Source organism: Schistocerca piceifrons, chromosome 5, assembly GCF_021461385.2.
Source record: "Schistocerca piceifrons isolate TAMUIC-IGC-003096 chromosome 5, iqSchPice1.1, whole genome shotgun sequence".
In the NCBI taxonomy this organism is placed as follows: Eukaryota; Metazoa; Arthropoda; class Insecta; order Orthoptera; family Acrididae; genus Schistocerca; species Schistocerca piceifrons.
Window position 1 is genome coordinate 592,793,936 of NC_060142.1, and position 19,087 is coordinate 592,813,022.

General features: G+C 40.3%; 1 protein-coding gene across 3 annotated transcripts in view; it reads left to right on the forward strand.

The window, feature by feature from the left end:
* LOC124799305 (leucine--tRNA ligase, mitochondrial) overlaps positions 1 to 19,087 on the forward strand; it is a 155,620-nt gene that overhangs the window by 21,369 nt on the left and 115,164 nt on the right. For all 3 annotated transcript variants that reach the window (XM_047262894.1, XM_047262892.1, XM_047262893.1), the window contains exon 3: positions 11,193 to 11,435. In XM_047262894.1, the coding sequence (XP_047118850.1) occupies positions 11,193 to 11,435 (243 nt within the window). The remainder of the gene's footprint in view (positions 1 to 11,192; positions 11,436 to 19,087) is intronic.

The window sequence follows — 19,087 nt, forward strand, 5'->3', positions numbered from 1 at the left end:
TGTTTTCACTGTCTGTGTTTTGTTTTTAGTCTGGAGGTTTTAGTGTGTTGCAGAGCTGCTGGCTCAGCCTTTTCTATTCTTGTGATGAACCAGCCCAGGCCATCTGCTGTATTGTTTTAACACCTTTTACTGCATTTTTCCTATTAGTTAATGTTTTCTGTTTTGGCTTTCTACTTTCATTTTCCATACACACAAAGTTCTACACATTGTGTTTCTTCCTGGGACCTAGCGAGGTGGCGCAGTGGTTAGCACACTGGACTTGCATATGGGAGGACAATGTTCAAACCCACGTCCAGCCATCCTGATTTAGGTTTTCCATGATTTCCTTAAAACTGCATCAGGCAAATGCCAGGATGATTTCTTTGACAGGGCACGGTCAACGTCCTTCCCCATCCTTCTCTAATCTGATGGAACCGATGACCTTGCTGTTTGGTCACCTCCCCTGAATCAGCCAACCGGCCTTTCCCAGATTTCAGGTGATAGGATTCTTTTGGGGTATGGTTTTAATCCGAGATCTGAGTAAGGGGAAAGGGAGTGATAACCTTGCAGTTTAGTCCGCTTAATCAACAAACCAACCAACCAGTGTCACTATACACCTAACAGCTGTCATCTCTTCGAAGAAATGCTGACTGAGAATGAAGGAGCTTGTGAAACCACACTGGACAGTGACACAAGCTGTGTGCAATAGATATTTCTGCACAGCGTGTGGCATAGTAGAACTCCATGTGCGATAGTTCTGTGCATTCACAACACTTTGCAGAGTAAAATGTGCCTCTTCTGGCCAAAGAGTATACCCCAGCCACAAGTCATTCATTTCCATGCATCTGAATAAAGAAAGAGCAAATACACAGGTTTTTAGCGTATCTTGGGGCTTCATTTGGTGTGCATTCTGAATATCATTGGGATACAAGTGTAAAATGTGCCGCAATATCGTTTTAACTGTTGAGCGGGGGTTAGAGAATTCCCATGAGACAGCTGAAGCACTGGCTGCAGAATTTGAGGCATGTGTTGCGTAGCTGGCTATAGCTACAGCTACAACAACAACAACAACAACAACAACTGCCATGAGAATCGGCTGTCTCCCTCTCCTGGCTGCACCACCTAGTTCACCTGTTTCTTCAAATTTCTTGATCATATTCTTTAGCCCATTCATTGACATGGAGCAGCTCTTTTTGTTGGTGATATTCCTGCAGTGCAGCACTGTTGTTGCTGCCTTTCTGATAAAACAACTTTACCAGCAGTGCACAGGGTTTTTTTCTCAATAGCCATGGCATTTTGTACAGAAAACTTCAACTTTCTTAACCCTTTACACCAACAGTAACCTCAAAAAAGAAATTGACGTGTGTCACCAGAGAGCAAACAACATCCTGACAGCAAACCTCGGAACATTTCACTTACTGACTGCTTACAACACCATATTTTCATCTTGTGGCAGGAAGCGGAACTTTCTTTCTCAGCATACTCTGTGAGTGCACTGATTAATGAATATACCTACAGTGTTTCAGAGTCCTGCAATCTACAGAACCCACATTGCACCATTCAGAGCACTGTCAGTTTATTTATATCCACCCAGTATGTATTGCATGAAATTTGTTTGCCTTGGAACCTGGTGTTCAAAATTGAAGGAAGAAAAAAAAGTGTCCTTCACTGATTTTGCATGTCAGGAATGAGTGCTTCACTGTCCTGCTTCTCCTGATTCTGCCACCAAGTTCCTCGTGTGACATGACCAGACTCCACATATTCCATATTTATAGATCCATTAGCCATTTATGTGTGTTCTTGATTTTCCTGAGAAAGTAGAACAAATGGTAACAGACTAATACTACAATTTGGACTTCATTGGAAGACACATTCACAGGTCTTTGAAGTATACTAATTCGTAAGACCAATATTCCAAATGCACTCTCTTCAATACAGCGTGCTTGATGTAGTCGATAATTAAAATTTTTCTGTTGTATTTATAATCCAATATGGTTGAAAGGATTCAGGAAATTGTCAGTGGCAAAAAAAAAATGAATGAAAGATTCTTGTCACTATTTGGCAATATACAGGGTGACAGTTATTGAACTGTATGAAATAAAATCATCATAGCTTCTGAACAGTTTACGTTAGAACGTTCAGACTGCATGGTTGGCCATGGGACATGATGGAGATTATTATGCGCATGCGCCTTAGTGACAAAGCCTGATTTCATTTGGATGGGTTCGTCAGTAAGGAAAACTGGCGCATTTGGGGGACTGAGAACCCACATTTCACAATCGAGAAGTCTCTTCACCCTCGATGGATGACTGTGGTGTGCAGTGTCCACTAACAGAATAATCAGTGCAATATTCCGCGATGGTACGGTAACTACTGAACACATACGTGAAGGTTTTGGAAGATAATTTCGTCCCCCTTATACAAAGTGACCCTGATTTCGACAGGATGATGACCATGCAAGACAGAGCTCAAACCCATTGAAGCAGGAGAGTGTTTGATGTCATGGAGGAGCACTTTGGGGATCACATTCTGGCTCTGGAGTATACAGAGGCATGGGCTTCTATTGGCCGCCATATTCTTCAGGACTGAACACATGCGACTCCTTTTTGTGGGGCTATATTAAAGACAAGGTGTATAACAATAACTCAGAACCATTGCTGAGCTGAAAACGGCCATTCAGGAGGTCATTGACAGCGTCAATGGTCAGACACTTCAGCGAGTCGTGCAGATTTTCACTATTCTTCTGCGCCGCATCATCACCAATGATGGCATGCATATCGAACATGTCATAACAAAAATTCGAATATCCATAGTGACATTTACATGTTGAATAAAGTGTGTGTATGCCTTAGTTTGTAACTAACTTACTTTTTTTCGGGTAGTTCAATAATTGTCACCCTTTACATTGTGCAGGGATTTTTTATTGCATTGTCAAGTAATGATTTTCAGAAATCAGTGTAGCTCAAAACACCTCTGAAATTCTGCTGTTAATGCAAGCATCAACCATTATAAATTCACAGCTAGTTTACAACAGCCATTAGTACTATGCTGAAAAACTTCTTATAGTTATAATAACAGTAATCAGTCTGAAGTGATCTTTTCATGGAAAATTCTTCCCACCCAGTGCTCCCAAACGGTTTGGAAAACTCCATTGATATTGAAAGCCTTGAGCAACAACTTCTCATTTTCCTTCTCTTTCTGCAATGTGCAATAGATGACAGAAAATCCCATTAGTAGCCAATAGAGCAGTTGAAACTATTACACTAACGCTTGTACGTTATTTTTTTATGGTGTGGAAATCAGGGGTACCCACAAGAGGAGGGGGGGGGGGGGGGGCGGCAGTTGTCACTAGTGAGAATCCATTTAGTTTACTATTGTGAACAAGGATCTGTAGCTGCAGGCCCCAGCTTTCATCTAGATAAGATACCTTTAAAGTTATAGGTAAATGAAGTGAAGATACTGATAAAATGTAAAATTGATATAAAATATGTATAAAGTGAACTAGAGCAATTAAAAAACTGTAGGAGGTTGGAACTGGAACTACAAAATGGATAATTAATTTAAAATTGCTATGCTTTTCATAATTAAAGTCACTCTTTTAAGATTTATGAAAATTGTTATATAACCAGTGTAGAGTCATTGCAGTGTGTGTCAGTCAGCATGCAGATGTTTTTGAAAATGAGAGAATGTCTCTAGTCAGACAACAAGTGCTTGTGAGCAAGAAAATCTTTCAACATTTGCTGGAACAACTGGAGCGTGCGCTTTGATATTTTCTTTTAGTTTCAAAAGAGAATCTAAAATATGGACACACAAATGTTGACATTTCCCAAATGTACATTACATTTTGTACAATATCAATACAAATTATCAATATTTTTGTTTCAATACCCATACCTGGTGCAAGGTAGCAACAGTAAGTGACATGACACTCATAATAAGCAGATGAACCATCAACTTACACTGATGTGCAAAACTTAAGAACAAAAGTAACTTTTGGACAATGTGTCAGTGCCAGATATCATAGCTCAATGAAACTTGACAACACATAGAAAGAACTGTTGCAGTTAGTACAGAAGGTAACAACTAAACATGCAATGGGATGAACAGAAAATACACTTTTTTCAAAGCCAGTAATTGTACTGAAGTCACCTAGATTGATATGCTCCCCTGTACATTACAAAAGATGGAACATGTTTCGTAGTAAGGTATTTCAGCACCAAAGATGGCAATGCATGGTCTGCTATGTACTCCCGTGCTGGCCACAAGGTTGTCAAGTAGTTCTTCTGGTAGGACATTCTATTTCTCCACCAGCATGACTTACAACTTCCGAATGGTCATTGATGCATGTAATCTGGGTGTAGTAAGCGGGTGACAGTGCATGACAGCATTGAACAGTACAGATGGAGGAGCTCTCGGAACTTGAGGACGTTCGACGAATGGGCTGGCTTGCCTGGTCCCCAACTTAAACCCCACTGAGTACTGGGGAGATACATGGCAGCATGTCCACATCCACGAACGACCATCCACCATTTGTCAACCAAGCTGGTAGAAGAATGGAATGATCTACCACAAGACCATTATGGGTCATGGTGACATTGGCGTAATTATTGTCTCTGAATAAAAATGTCATTTCTGTTCATCTCATTGTGTACTTCTTTGTTACTATCTGTACTATACTTAAGCAGTTCTTTCTCTGCACGTTCCATGTTTTATCAAGCTATGTTACTTGGCAGTGCACATTGCGCAAAAGTTTACTTCATCCTTAAGTTGCGCACACTAGTGTATTTTCAATGTCCATACATATTCTTGAGCCAGATTGTTGCACTTTCCCAAGAGACATGTACATTGTGTGTTCTTGCCAGCAGTAAAGGAATTATTGTCTTAAATCAATGCTGAACACAGACATGTAAAAACATGAAGTAAAACATTAAAAGAAAATTCGTCCTTAAAAAATTAAATGCAATGTGGTACCTATATGACGAAAAATACAAAACTAAATTTACCTTCCAGTAACCAGAATATTTGGGATTTTATTACTTGTGAACAGTAAAAGAAAGACAGATCACATGTCAACAAACTCCAGGCATTACTGGTAAGCTATAATAAAATGAAATGAAACTGCCAGTTGACTGGGTGATGAAACTACATCAGTACATTGTTCCATTAACAAGGATGTCCATGTTGAGAGTTCTGTCTCAGAATTGTTTCCTTCCTAAGGAATGAAAGTAACTCTCCTGTTTATCACATCACTAGGTGTGCCGAACTATCAGTTTAATAAGTCACAGCTGCAAAATACTAACGCGAATTCTTTACAGACGAATGGAAAAACTGATAGAAGCCGACCTCGGGGAAGATCAGTTTGGATTCCGTAGAAATGTTGGAACACGTGAGGCAATACTGACCTTACGACTTATCTTAGAAGAAAGATTCAGGAAAGGCAAACCTATGTTTCTAGCATTTGTAGACTTAGAGAAAGCTTTTGACAATGTTGATTGTAATACTCTCTTTCAAATTCTGAAGGTGGCAGGGGTAAAATACAGGGAGTGAAAGGCTATTTACAATTTGTACAGAAACAAGATGGCAGTTATGAGTCGAGGGGTATGAAAGGGAAGCAGTAGTTGGGAAGGGAGTGAAGCAGGATTGTAGTCTATCCCCCATGTTATTCAATCTGTATATTGAGCAAACAATAAAGGAAACAAAAGAAAAGTTCGGAGTAGGTATTAAAATCCATGGAGAAGAAATAAAAACTTTGAGGTTTGCCAATGACATTGTAATTCTGTCAGAGACAGCAAAGGACTTGGAAGAGCAGTTGAACGGAATGGACAGTGTCTTGAAAGGAGGGTATAAGATGAACATCAACAAAAGCAAAACGAGGATAATGGAATGTAGTCGAATTAAGTCGGGTGATGCTGAGGGAATTAGATTAGGAAATGAGGCACTTAAAGTAGTAAAGGAGTTTTGCTATTTGGGGATCAAAATAACTGATGATGGTCGAAGTAGAGAGGATATAAAATGTAGACTGGCAATGGCAAAGAAAGCGTTTCTGAAGGTGAAAAATTTGTTAACATCGAGTATAGATTTAAATTTCAGGAAGTCGTTTCTGAAAGTATTTGTATGGAGCTTAGCCATGTATGGAAGTGAAACATGGACGATAAATAGTTTGGAAAAGAAGAGAATAGAAGTTTTCGAATTGTGGTGCTACAGGTGAATGCTGAAGATTAGATGGGTAGATCACATAAGTAATGAGGAGGTATTGAATAGGATTGGGGAGAAGAGGAGCTTGTGGCACAACTTGATAGAAGAAGGGATCGGTTGGTAGGACATGTTCTGAGACATCTAGGGATCACCAATTTAGTATTGGAGGGCAGTGTGGAGGGTAAAAATCATAGAGGGAGACCAAGAGATGAATACACTAAGCAGATTCAGAAGGATGTAGGCTGCAGTAGGTACTGGGAGATGAAGAAGCTTGCACAGGATATAGTAACATGGAGAGTTGCATCAAACCAGTCTCAGGACTGAAGACCACAACAACAACAGGTGTGCACATCTTCATATACCTCAAATGGCTATTGTCATTTGGGATTTATTTCAGTATTACACCCCAGGACGTGGAATTAACTATCCAGCCATTGATCAAAATGGTATGACAGTAATTGTTGAATCATGATTATCGAGATAATGATGGTTTAGATGTGATAACTTGAAATGAAAATGACTTGGAAATGAGTGGTTTCAATCCCTTAACAGTCACAAGGGCTGCCTGAGCATCCAGGTTTTGTTACTGGCATACCTCCAAAGGTTCCAGATGTGACAGTTTCGAACCATACGGCAGGAAAGGTAAAACCTAATTGCCATTATCTTGTAGCCCTGGAGGAAGGGTGTGATGTCTTCATCATGGGCAACTCAACAACCTTACTGAAACACATAGCATGTGGTGCTCATCACAAGACTATATTCTGTAGCACTTACAGTTTCGTTTTGTATAGTCTAAAGCTGCATGGGCCCAATTAGGCCATTCTTGAAACATTCTGAGCTTGTGTTCTGTCTCTTATGACCTCAAAGTCAATAGGACATTAAACCCTAATCTTCCATCCTTCTTTTTGAGTTCCAAAAGGCATTCAGTGCAAATAAGCCTTTTGTGAGATAATTTTGAATGTGTGGTTAAAAGCCACTGACTTCAGCATCAAATATTGCCATGATTAGCGTAAATGTATTTGAAATGTAAACTTTTCAGTTAGGTCCTCATCTAATTAGGCTCAAATTTCACCCAAGACCTATTTACACAAGAAATACAGTACAGCCTCATTATGTTACATGTTACTGTTTGTCCACTAGTACCTGCTGAAGGACACTCAAATGCATGCTTTATGGCTACAATGTGCCAGCACTGCAGCTTGACTGGACTGAGGGTTTTTGTAAAGTTGAGTGAGTGAGGGGAGAAAAGAGGCGAGTGATGGGAGGGAGGGTTGAAAAGGGGTGGTGATGGCAGTGAGTAGGAATGTGGCACTGGCGAGATTGTTATGGCTGTATGCAGGGTGAGTTGTGCGTAGTGCACAGCGACATGTAGGACTAGATTGGAGGGGGAAGACAAAATAGAGACTGTGAGGGAGAGGAGGTGGGTACAGGATGAGTGAAGTTAGGGTCCTGTGGCTTCTTTGAAACTGGTTCCCAGGGATGGCCAGATAATTAGCATGTATCTGTCTACTGACTAGATTTTGGGGATATGCCTTTTTGTGAGACCTTCAGCATACTGGGCAAGGGATTGCTTCGCATTGCAAATGTACTGTCCATGGGTGGCCTGCCTGTATTGGAGTGACTTTTTGGTGTGAAATGGATGGCAACTATCAAAGTACAGGTACTGTAGGTGGTTAGCTGGCTTCAGATGGACCATCTGAGAGGTGGAGTTCAATGTCCAGGAAGGTGGTATATGGGGCTGATGTCCAAGTAAAGCAAATCGGAGAGAAGGTGTTGAAGTTATGGAGGAATGAGGAGAGGGTGTCTTGGCCCCATAGACTGGTGAATGACATTTGGAAACCCTGTTATGTTGTTAATGGATGATACTGTAGTATATAGTGAATCACAGAGCCAGAAAATTGTAGCAGAGTGCAGGAATGCCTCTAGTGGAGTGACACTTCATGTGAGGACTGACAGTTGACTCTTAATGTATCAAACATTATTATTTATCGCTGTAAACGTGTAGGAGTTGGTGCCTGGGGCACCCTAAAGTGATTCGTATACATAATATTACTTGAAAAATAATCCATTCAAAGAATCGTAAGGAAATACAGTTCAGAAAAGAAAGAAATGGCATACAAAACAATCGTTTGACCAGTTTTTGAGTGTTTTTCACCACTCTGGGAACCATACCAGGAAGGATTAATAGAGGAGACAGAGGAAATTCGAAGAAGAGTAACATGTTTTGTCACATGTTTGTTTAGAAACCACATGACTTTTGAATCAAACAGGAACGAGTTACGATAGTGGTTCCTAAAGTACACACTGCCACACATTGTAAAGTGGCTCACAGGATATAGATAAAGTTGTAATGAGGATGTGTAATCAGGGTAATTAGTATGAGAGTCATTGTATAAAATTGACATTTAGGACTTGTTGATATTTGTTAGTCAGATTTACCAGTTTGTAACTAACTACTACTTCTGTTGCTCCTGCCTGGGTTTTAGAAAAACTTTCCTTTCAGCATATATTTATTTTCCATGTCAGCAAATGGTAAGTAGGCTGTCATTCCAGACAGTGTTTGTTGGTAATGAGGATCACCCTGTGGCTAAACATGCCTTGGTGCACGGCCAGCACGTCTTGGCACAGTGTTACACCGTCCAGGTTATCTGGATACTTCACACTAATACCAACCTGTCAGAACTCTGGAGATGGGAACTTGCCCTTCAGTATATCCTCTCTTCTCGTTATCCGCCAGGCCTCAACCTCCTCTAATTTCAAGTTGCCGCCACTCGTACCTCACCTGTCTATCAACATCTTTGCCTCTTTACTTCCGTCTTGACTGACATCTCTGCCCAAACTCTTTGCCTTTACAAATGTCTGCTTGTGTCTGTGTATGTGCGGATGGATATGTGTGTGTGTGTGTGTGTGCGAGTGTATACCTGTCCTTTTTTCCCCCCCAGGCCTCAACCTCTGCTAATTTCAAGTTGTCGCCACTCATACCTCACCTGTCTTTCAACAACATCTTTGCCTCTTTACTTCCGCCTCGACTGACATCTCTGCCCAAACTCTTTGCCTTTACAAATGTCTGCTTGTGTCTGTGTATGTGCGGATGGATGTGTGTGTGTGTGCGCGAGTATATACCTGTCGTTTTTTCCCCCTAAGGTGAGTCTTTCCATTCCTGGGATTGGGGTGACTCCTTGCCCTCTCCCTTAGAGCCCGCATCCTTTCGTTTTTCCCTCTCCTTCCCTCTTTCCTGATGAGGCGACCGTTTGTTGCGAGAGCTTGAATTTTGTGTGTGTGTGTGTGTGTGTTTGTGTTTGTTTGTGTGTCTATCGACCTGCTAGCGCTTTTGTTTGGTGGGTCTCATCATCTTTGTTTTTTATATATATATATATATATATATATATATATATATATATACACACACACGAAAGTGCTGGCAGGTCGATAGAAACACAAACAGACACATACATACACACAAAATTCAAGCTTTCACAACAAACTGTTGCCTCATATATATATATATATATATATATATATATATGTGTGTGTGTGTGTGTGTGTGTGTGTGTGTGTGTGTGTGTGTGTGACTTGCCAGGTGAAGGCGCTGGCGGGTTGATGGACACGCAGACAAACACAAGCATGCACGCGGGATTCAAGCTTTTGCAACCAGCGGTTGCTTCATCGGGGGGGGGGGGGGGGATGTGGGTTTTGGGGGAGAAAGTGGGGAGTCGTTCCAGTTCCGGGAGCGGGGGGACTTGCCTTAGGGGGAGGAACCGCTCCCGGGATTGGAATGACTCCTTACCTTCTCCCTTAAAACCCACATCCTTTCGTCTTTCCCTCATTTTCCCTCTTTCCTGATGAAGCAACTGCTGGTTGCAAAAGCTTGAATTTTGTGTGTGTTTGTTTGTGTGTCTATTGACCTGCCAGCGCTTTTGTTTGGTAAGTCTCATCATCTTTGTTTTTAGATATATTTTTCCCACGTGGAATGTTTCCCTTTATTATATTCATATATATTGTATATTATTTATGTATTATACCTTGTATTTAAATATCACATTCTTATACTAGCAAGCTTTTCTTAGAGCACACCTTTGAATGATGTAATGAAATACCAGTAAAGGAACAATGAGCTAGCTTACTCTGAGCAACCCTTCTTGAGAAATGACCATTGTACAAGCTTGTGAATCATCATGGAGGAACTGCAGTCAATGACAAGCTGAAATTTAAGTCTTTGTGTATTTCTCCAAACAGTGGATTACATTAGAGTTGACAGACTGTTCATTCTATAACCTCATAGTTAGGTGTTCCCCATATTAGGAAAACAAAAAATACATAATACATATTTATAGAGCAGTTGATATGTTAATGTACTTTTTCCTTTTATATTGCACCAAAACAAGGAAAGCATTGTCAGAAACAAAAATAGTTCATGAGGTTTACTCACTTGGATTGGATTAATGCACTGCATCTGTGCAGAAGTTAGCATGGCATTCATGTTACTTGATATGGTTAAAAATAAGTTCATCTATTGGTTCTGCTACTGGATTCATCGATGGAGTGGGGGTTGGCCATTAATAAATTCATTAGGCTCCACTTAAATTCTACTTTATTAGCAGCCAAACTTTTTATGGATGCTGGCAAGCTATTGAAAATGTATTTCCCTGATTAATGGGCAATTCTCTGGAGTGAGCAATTGGAACTCTTTAATGAAGATCATTCTTTTTCCGGGTATTGAACTTGTGAACTGAGGTATTGATTTCTCGCATATGACAAATTTCGTCAAGAATAAATTCGCTGGCAGGCGGTAGGTAGTATACTCAGTTCTTTCAACAAGCTTCTGCACAACATACTAAAATTTACTTCCCAATCAAGTCATACTTTTGGAACCAGAAAAATTTAGTTCAGCTTGATGAATTACCACAAAATACAAAACCTGGAGCATTGAGTTATGATGTGCCATATTATATAGTATGATCTATTTAATTTAAATTTACATTTGCAGTTTTCTTTGCTACTGTGAGTATAATTTTCAGGTAATGCATCCAATGGGGTGGGATGCCTTTGGACTTCCTGCAGAAAATGCTGCCATAGAGCATAAAGTGGAGCCTCACCAATGGACTGAGAGTAACATTTCTCACATGAAAACCCAATTGCAGAAACTTGGTTGCAGTTTTGACTGGAAAAGAGAGCTGGCAACTTGTGACCCTAAATATTACCAATGGACACAATACATTTTTCTAAAATTGTATGAAGCTGGCCTAGTCTATCAAAAGGAGGTAACACATATTTCAAGTGTAATATTGTTAGTATTTAATGTGATCCTCAGTCAGTAGGAGTTTGTGAAACATTTTGAAAATAAGTGTTCTGTCATTTATTCACAAGTTTTATATCTAGCTATTCCTCAAATATTTTCAGTCTCTAGTAAGTAGTCTTACATTTGTATCTTTCATTTTGCTTATGGAGAAATCATTTTGCATACCAAAACCCAATATAATTATTTTTCAGTTCTATAGGGTTATTATTCTTTGTTACTTGCTCCAGTTTTGATACCAGTAAAGCTATTTGTTAATTTGTCCGAGTATAAATACCATAATTCTATAAATTAAGAAAACTGTTTATCATACTGCGAATGTTTTCATACACATAGTAATCAAGATGATGGAAAAGATTTAATTTGTTGTGATTTGTTATCAGTTTCATACTCAGTGCAGAACCCATAAAAATTCCTGTTTCTGTGACTGGCCAAAAATTAATAATGTAGTTTTAAGTAAAATAATAAACTGTCATGAATTCAGTTAGAACCCCATTGCTATGTCTGTGATCCAGATTTTGTACGAAACATTGTCACTGTCACAAATATTTTACACTGAAAATATTGCAGAGGCGAACTAAGTAGTACAAATAACTAGTGTGTAATGTAATAAATAGCACAAAGTTGCTGCTGCTTTTTGAATATATTGATTCACTAAATTCAGAACTAGCTTTAAGTTCTCATTTGAGTTAGTACCTTATATTTGGGACTGTCAGTTCAACATGTGGGATACACAAAGGTCATTTATATGAGGATATGTATAATCTAATGTGCAGAAACTTCCTGACAGATTAAAACTGTGTGCCGGACCGAGAATCGAACTCAGGACCTTTGTCTTTTGTAGGCAAGTGCTCTACTGAGCAACCCATGCATAATTCACGACCCATCCTCACAGCCTCAATTCTGCCAGTACCTTGTCACCTACCTTTCAAACTTCACAGAAGCTCTTCTGCAAACCTTTGCAGAAGAACTTCTGTGGAGTTTGGAAGGTAGGAGACAAGGTACTGGCGGAATAGAGGCTGTGAGGATGGGTTGTGAGTTGTGCTTGGTAGCTAAGTAGAGCACTTGTCCATGAAAGATGAAGGTCCCAGGTTCGAGTCTCGGTCCAGCACACAGTTTTAATCTGCTGGGAAATTTCATATCACCATACACTCTGCTGCAGAGTAAAAATCTCATTCTAATGTACAGAAGTTTGAGTTATGAAATACTTTTACTGTAGTTTGTGCTGCAGCTAGTATTTGAGAATGGAGGATTCAGTGGTGACCTGTCAACTGGATGTTAAACCTCAGTTACTGAAAGTTACAGATTTTTTTGTGTCTGTGTGTGTGTTTGGGAGGGGGGGGGGGCCTCATGTGGGGGTGCGGCAGTGGCATGGAGACATGGTGTGGGCATGCACAGGAGGGAGAGGGAGAGAGAGAGAGAGAGAGAGAGAGAGAGAGAGAGAGAGAGAATATAAACTTATCATTTTATTGGTGAGGACTGCAAAGTGGTAAAAGATATTCCATGTATTTTGTAAGGGTCCTTCTTCTTCTTCTTCTTCATTTTCATCGCCTCCTCCTCCTTCTTGCTTTTCAGGTTTTGGGTAAGATAAGCTTATTTCTGTCATCATTCTCTCCTTGGTTTGCCCACTGACCTCCACAGTGGTTCATAATGCAAAATTTCTTTGGTATCCTGTCATCCAAAATATGCAGAACACATTCCTTTTATTCTGTTTGATCTGTGCAGCAGCTTTCTGTGTCATAAATTTTATGCATATTTCTACTCTTATGTAGTTGTTCCTGATTTTGTCCTGTCTGCTGCAACCTTTAACAGATTTGGAAAATTTCATTTCTAATATTTATAGTCACATAAGAACAGTGAAGCACCGAATTCCCTTTGTGGGACACTTTGCATGCTTCCACAAAACAGACTGTAGTTGCAGCTACATTGGAGAGGTATGTGTGGAAGGGCCAGACAAACATTTCATTTCTATAGAGGTGCAGCAGCATTTTCAGTAATTTCAGGGGCAACAGTCTGGAGTATGATTGGTTATTCTGGCCTTGTCACATTAGCCAACATAGCCTTGCTGTGGTTGTAAAGCAAACAGCTGAAAGCAAAGGGGAAGTGCAGCCATTATATTTCCCAAAAACCTGCCACTGTACTTTATGGTTTAATTACAATGGCATCCTCTTGGATAAAATGTTCAGGAGTTAAAACAGCCACCCTTTCCATTCTCCAAGTGGGGACTACTCATGAGGCTGCTGTCTTTAGGGTAGGGGGATTAGTGTTTCCCAGTTCATAGTGAGGAATGTTAACATCATTTAATAATGTAAGTAAGTTAGAGAATTTCAAAGGGAAGATAGAAAGGCTGAAGCTATGGTGAGAAGTAGTGTAGGGAGGTGGCAGGAGAAACAGGACCTCTAATCAGATGAAGACAGGGTTACAAATATAAAATCAAATAGGTGTAGTGCAAGAACAAGTATGATAATGTATAAGAAAATAGAAATGCTGGTGATCTACTTTCAACTACGTAGTGAACCTATCATAGGTATGAAGCCACAGTGACCAACAGTAGGAAAAGTATACAGGGTGATTCACAAAGATATGCAGATATTTTAATGTGTTATTTTAGAAGTAAAACTAAAGAAAAAAGTTCAGATAAACATAGGTCCGAAAATGTTTAGTTACAGAGTTATGGCTAGTAAAAGATTTTGCCTGAAATTTAGCAACTTCGCTAATATGAAGCCATCGCAAAACTGAATGAGGTTAAAGTAAAGCACCTAAATCAGGATGGTGGACGTGGGTTTGAACTGTTGTTCTCCCGAATGCGAGTCCAGTGTGCTAACCACTGTGCCACCTCGCTTGGTACATAAATATTCAATCAGGTCTTGATAAGATGGAGTGGTGCAAAGATTGGTGACATGCTTTTAATGTTCAGAAGTGTTAGATTATGCATTTCACAAAATGGGGAAAAAAAATGTCGTATCCTATGACTACAATATCAATGAGTCACAGTTGGAACCGAGTCACAGTTGGAATTGACCAACTCACAAAAATACCAGGATTGAACACTTTGTAGGGATATGAAATGGAATGAACACACTGGTTCAGTTGTGGGTAAAGCAGGTGGTAAACTTTGGTTTATTGGTAGAATACTGGTGAAGTGCAATCAGTCTGCAAGGAGATTGCTAACAGATGACTTATGCAACACATTCTAGAACATTGCTCAAGTGTGTGAGACCCACACTATAGGACAAATGGGGGATATTGACCTTATAGAGAGAAGGGCACCATGAATGGTCACAAGTTTGTTTGACCCATAGGAGGGTGTTACCGAGATGCTGAAGAAATTGAACTGGCAAACTCTTGAAGATATGTGTAAATTAACCCGAGAAAGTCTATTAATAAAATTTTGAGAACCGGCTTCAAATGATGACTAGGAATATGCTACAACCCCCTACGTATCGCTCACTTAGGGATCATTGGAACAAGATTAGAACAATCACAGCATACACAGAGGCATTGGAACAATCATTCTTCCCATGCTCCAGAAGTGAATGGAACAGGAAGAAACCCGAATAACTTATACAATAGGACGTTCCCTCTCCCAAGCACTTCACAGTTGATGCAAAGTGTAGATGTACAAGTAGATATCATTCTGTTACTCAGATATCAATGTGTAACCCTACATCTACCTAACTGACAAATGGTGATTGCAGTAGTTGGAACAATTTATTCATTAAATAATTAAAAATAGGAAACTATTTTGAGGTTTTTGTAATTTGTTTTTGCATGTGACGTGATACAGATGGCCGCCACACATTTTCTTTTGTGTTAGCAGAAGAGCCAACACCGCGTTAGAGTGGAGGCCGAAATGCACGCGTTTTAGCTCATGCAGGCTGGCGTGAGGAGGGAAGAACTATACCGACATGAGGTCTGGAACATGACAAGGAATGAGAATTCAGAAAGCGGACGTAATTACTTTGATACTTAACTTTAATCCATTAATGATGAACGTCGCTCTTGAAGGTACATGATTCACAATATTATCTGTTCAGAATACATTCTTGAAGTAATTATAGTAACTGAATAGGGCGCCTTGCTAGATCGTAGCAAATGACGTAGCTGAAGGCTATGCTAAACTGTCGTCTCTGCAAATGAGAGCATATGTAGACAGTGATTCATCACTAGCAACGTCGGCTGTACAACTGGGGCGAGTGCTATAGAGTCTCTCTAGACTAGACCTGCCATGTGGCGGCGCTCAGTCTGCAATCACTGATAGTGGCGACAGCGGGTCCGACATATACTAACGGACCGCAGCCGATTTAAAGGCTACCACCTAGCAAGTGTGGTGTCTGGCGGTGACACCACATTTTCAATGTGTGACAGAGTTTGCAGTATTATCACGAATTACAGTGCCTGTGGCCATTTGTATTTGTTCTGTGATGTGGCATCTCGTCTTGGAGTAATAAGGTGCGCTACGAGTAAGGAATGTGCCTTGACAATGCTGACAATGTCACAATGAGCAAAAGACGTCCACAGAAATGTTAAATCGTTCTTTTGTCCACGTAATATCACAGTCTAATGTCCAATGCTAAACTGAATGAACAAGTAATATTTCTTGTTATTAACTGTTGTAATGTTATATGTTGGGATACAATACAAGCAGTTATCAGAAGTAGCAGTATGTGTGTTCCTTTATTGAAATTTGAGAGACACACTGCATTGATGTAGTCAGGAAGAATATTAACTGTAGATGCAGCCTGTTCAAAACTGAAGATAACAACAAATCTGAAAGTTAATAAACATAGACAGGGCGTCTCTTGTATGAGTGATCCGGCACATATTTTTTCCAAATGTTTGTACCTTTATTTATATCCTGGTTCTCCACATTAAAGAGTATTCATCTGTTACATTTGAGCTAGTTGCTGTCGTTAATGACCAAGAAGATTTTCTCCTATTTTTCAGCTTTTTTTTTAAATGTCAGGTTTATAATTTGCAGTGCCAACATTGTTGATATATGATCAAAAGTATCTTTCATGGAAGTTTCTCACTGTATTTTCTAACTCATTTTATTTAGTTATTTTTTTGCATTAGTTCCTGTTGTTCCCTCTGGAACGTAGGGCCGTGACAAAATTCCTCCACCTGGTACAATTGCTAGCAAGTCTCTTCACTTCACTTCACTCCAGGTTTTCCCATCCTTGCAGCTTCTCTCGTGATCACCCTTTTACTGGTCTGTTTGGGATGACCACGTTTTCTAACTCCTTGAGGGTTCCAGTCCAATGCCATCCTTCCAACAGCTCCATCTGGTTTCCTCAATATATGCCCAATCCAGTTTCATTTTCTTTCCTTGATTTGTATATTGATTGGTTGCTGATTTGTCTCCCTCCAGAGATCTTCATTTGTCATTGTATCTGGCCATCTCACATTTTAAATACGCTGGAGACAGCGGTTGATAAAAACTTGGAGCTGGTTTTTGATGTGGTTAGTCACCTTTCAGGTTTCGCAGCCATACAACAGAACAGCTTTCACATTACTATTGAAAAGCCAGAGTTTGGTCTTCTTTGAGATGTTCTTATTTCTCCAAAAAGAGTTCAGTTGTACAAACACACCATTTGCTTTGCGGATGTGACTACGGACGTCCTCCTCAGCACCTCCTGTAGTCATGACTATACTTCTGAGATAGAGGAAAGATTGGACCTGTTCTACGTCCTCTCCAATAACAGCCAGCCTACTCATGATGGTGGAATTTATCCACATTTCTTTGGTTTTGTGAACACTTATCTTGAGGCCTGCAACTTCTGCCTCTCTCTGTAACCTGGCCTGTTTCTCTTTGATGTCTCGATATCATTGTGCCATTAAGCAGATGTCGTCTGTGAAATCTAGATCTTCGAGCCTATCCCGCATCCCCCATTGCACACCTCTCTTGCCTCCCCCTCCCCCCTCCCCCTCCCCTCACTCTCTTCATCATATGGTCCAACACCAAAGGAAATACTCCTGAATTATCATGGAAAGGCTCTGTTACTTCTCCATTATATAGTACTTGGCATTCATAGTCTTCATACATTTCCTTGGTGATTTTAATAATCTTCAATGGAATACCATATTTTGCAAGTGTATCCCACATGGCTCATTGATTGACAGAGTCAAAAGCCTTGATAAGGTCCACACAGCTTCGAAGTTTTCTAAAATGCGCCTGCTCTCTCCTCAGTTGTGCTTCCACAGAATCCTTAATGTGGTTTAAAATGATTCTTGAAGGTATCTTACTCAGTACTGACAACAGGGTAATGCCCCACCAGTTGTTGCAGTTAATAACATCTCCTTGTTTGGGTATTTTCATGATAATACCTCATTTCCAATCTGTTGGCAGTTTCTCCTCTCTCCATATCTTCTCTAAGAGGATGTACAACAACCAGACAGTGGTATCCAAATCTGTTTTCAGCATCTCAGATATATTATCTGGTACTGGTGCCTTCGCATTCTTGAACTGCTTCAGCACTATTTGAATTTCTGCTTTCGTGGGTGCATTTACACCAATGCTAGGACTACGATGATTGTATTCCCTTTGTTCTTGTTCTTCTACCTCCCTGCCAAGGTCTCTATTTAGAACTTTGTTAAAGTGTTCCTTCCATCTATGTGATTGTTCTTCATTTTTAGTTAGTACCTCCCCTTTCTTACACCTTATTGGTCGGTTCCTCTGGAAGCTATCCTTGGAGAGCATCTTAGAGATAGCATATATTTCTTTCACATCCCCCCCTCGGCGCTGCCTGTTCTGCTCTGTCAACCAGTTCATCTATCCATCTTCTGTGGTCTCTTCTCACACTGCTTTTCACTTCCTTATCTGCTGCTCTATAATCAGCTTGTGCCTGTGCTTTTTGTTGTCTGGTCCTGCTCTGGTTTACTATTCCCTTGGCCTCCTTTCTATGGGTGATCTTTCTCCAGGTATGTTCGGACATCCAATCTCTCTGTTGGTGATTTTTCAAAGCCAAGTTGTCTCTCACTCACTTGCACAAAAGTATTCTTAACTTCTTTCCACATTTCCTCCATGTTCTTATCCTCAGTCATCTCCATTTTCAGTGCCTGGAATTGATTCTGGAGTTCCAGCTGGGAGCCCTCAGCTATCTGTAGATCTTTACTTATGCCAAATCTTCTACTCTTTGGCTCGAATTTTTTTCTGGAAGCCACACTCTTCCTTCAGAAACCGGCAGTAACAAGGTGATGGGTTGCTACTTGCATCTACTCCTCTTCTACTCCACACATCTTCCAGGCTCCTCCTGAACTTCTTGGATACTGCGACGTGGTCAGTTTGATTTTCTGTGATATGATCTGAGGATACCCAAGTTATCTTATGACATCTCCAATGAGGAAATAAGGGCCCTTGTATTACAGGGTCATGGCTTGTGCAGACGTCACTAAATCTTTCCTCATTGTCATTCATTTCACCCAAGCCATGTACCCCCATTATCTGTTCTAACCCATCATTGCTATCTCCCACCCTGGCATTTATGTCTCCCATAACAATGAGGATATCTTTCTCGCTCACTTTCCTTACAGTCTCTCGTAACAGGTACTTCCTTCTTCTCGACCTCTGATGTGTCTATGGGGGCATAGCATTGGATAATCATCACGTTTCGGATC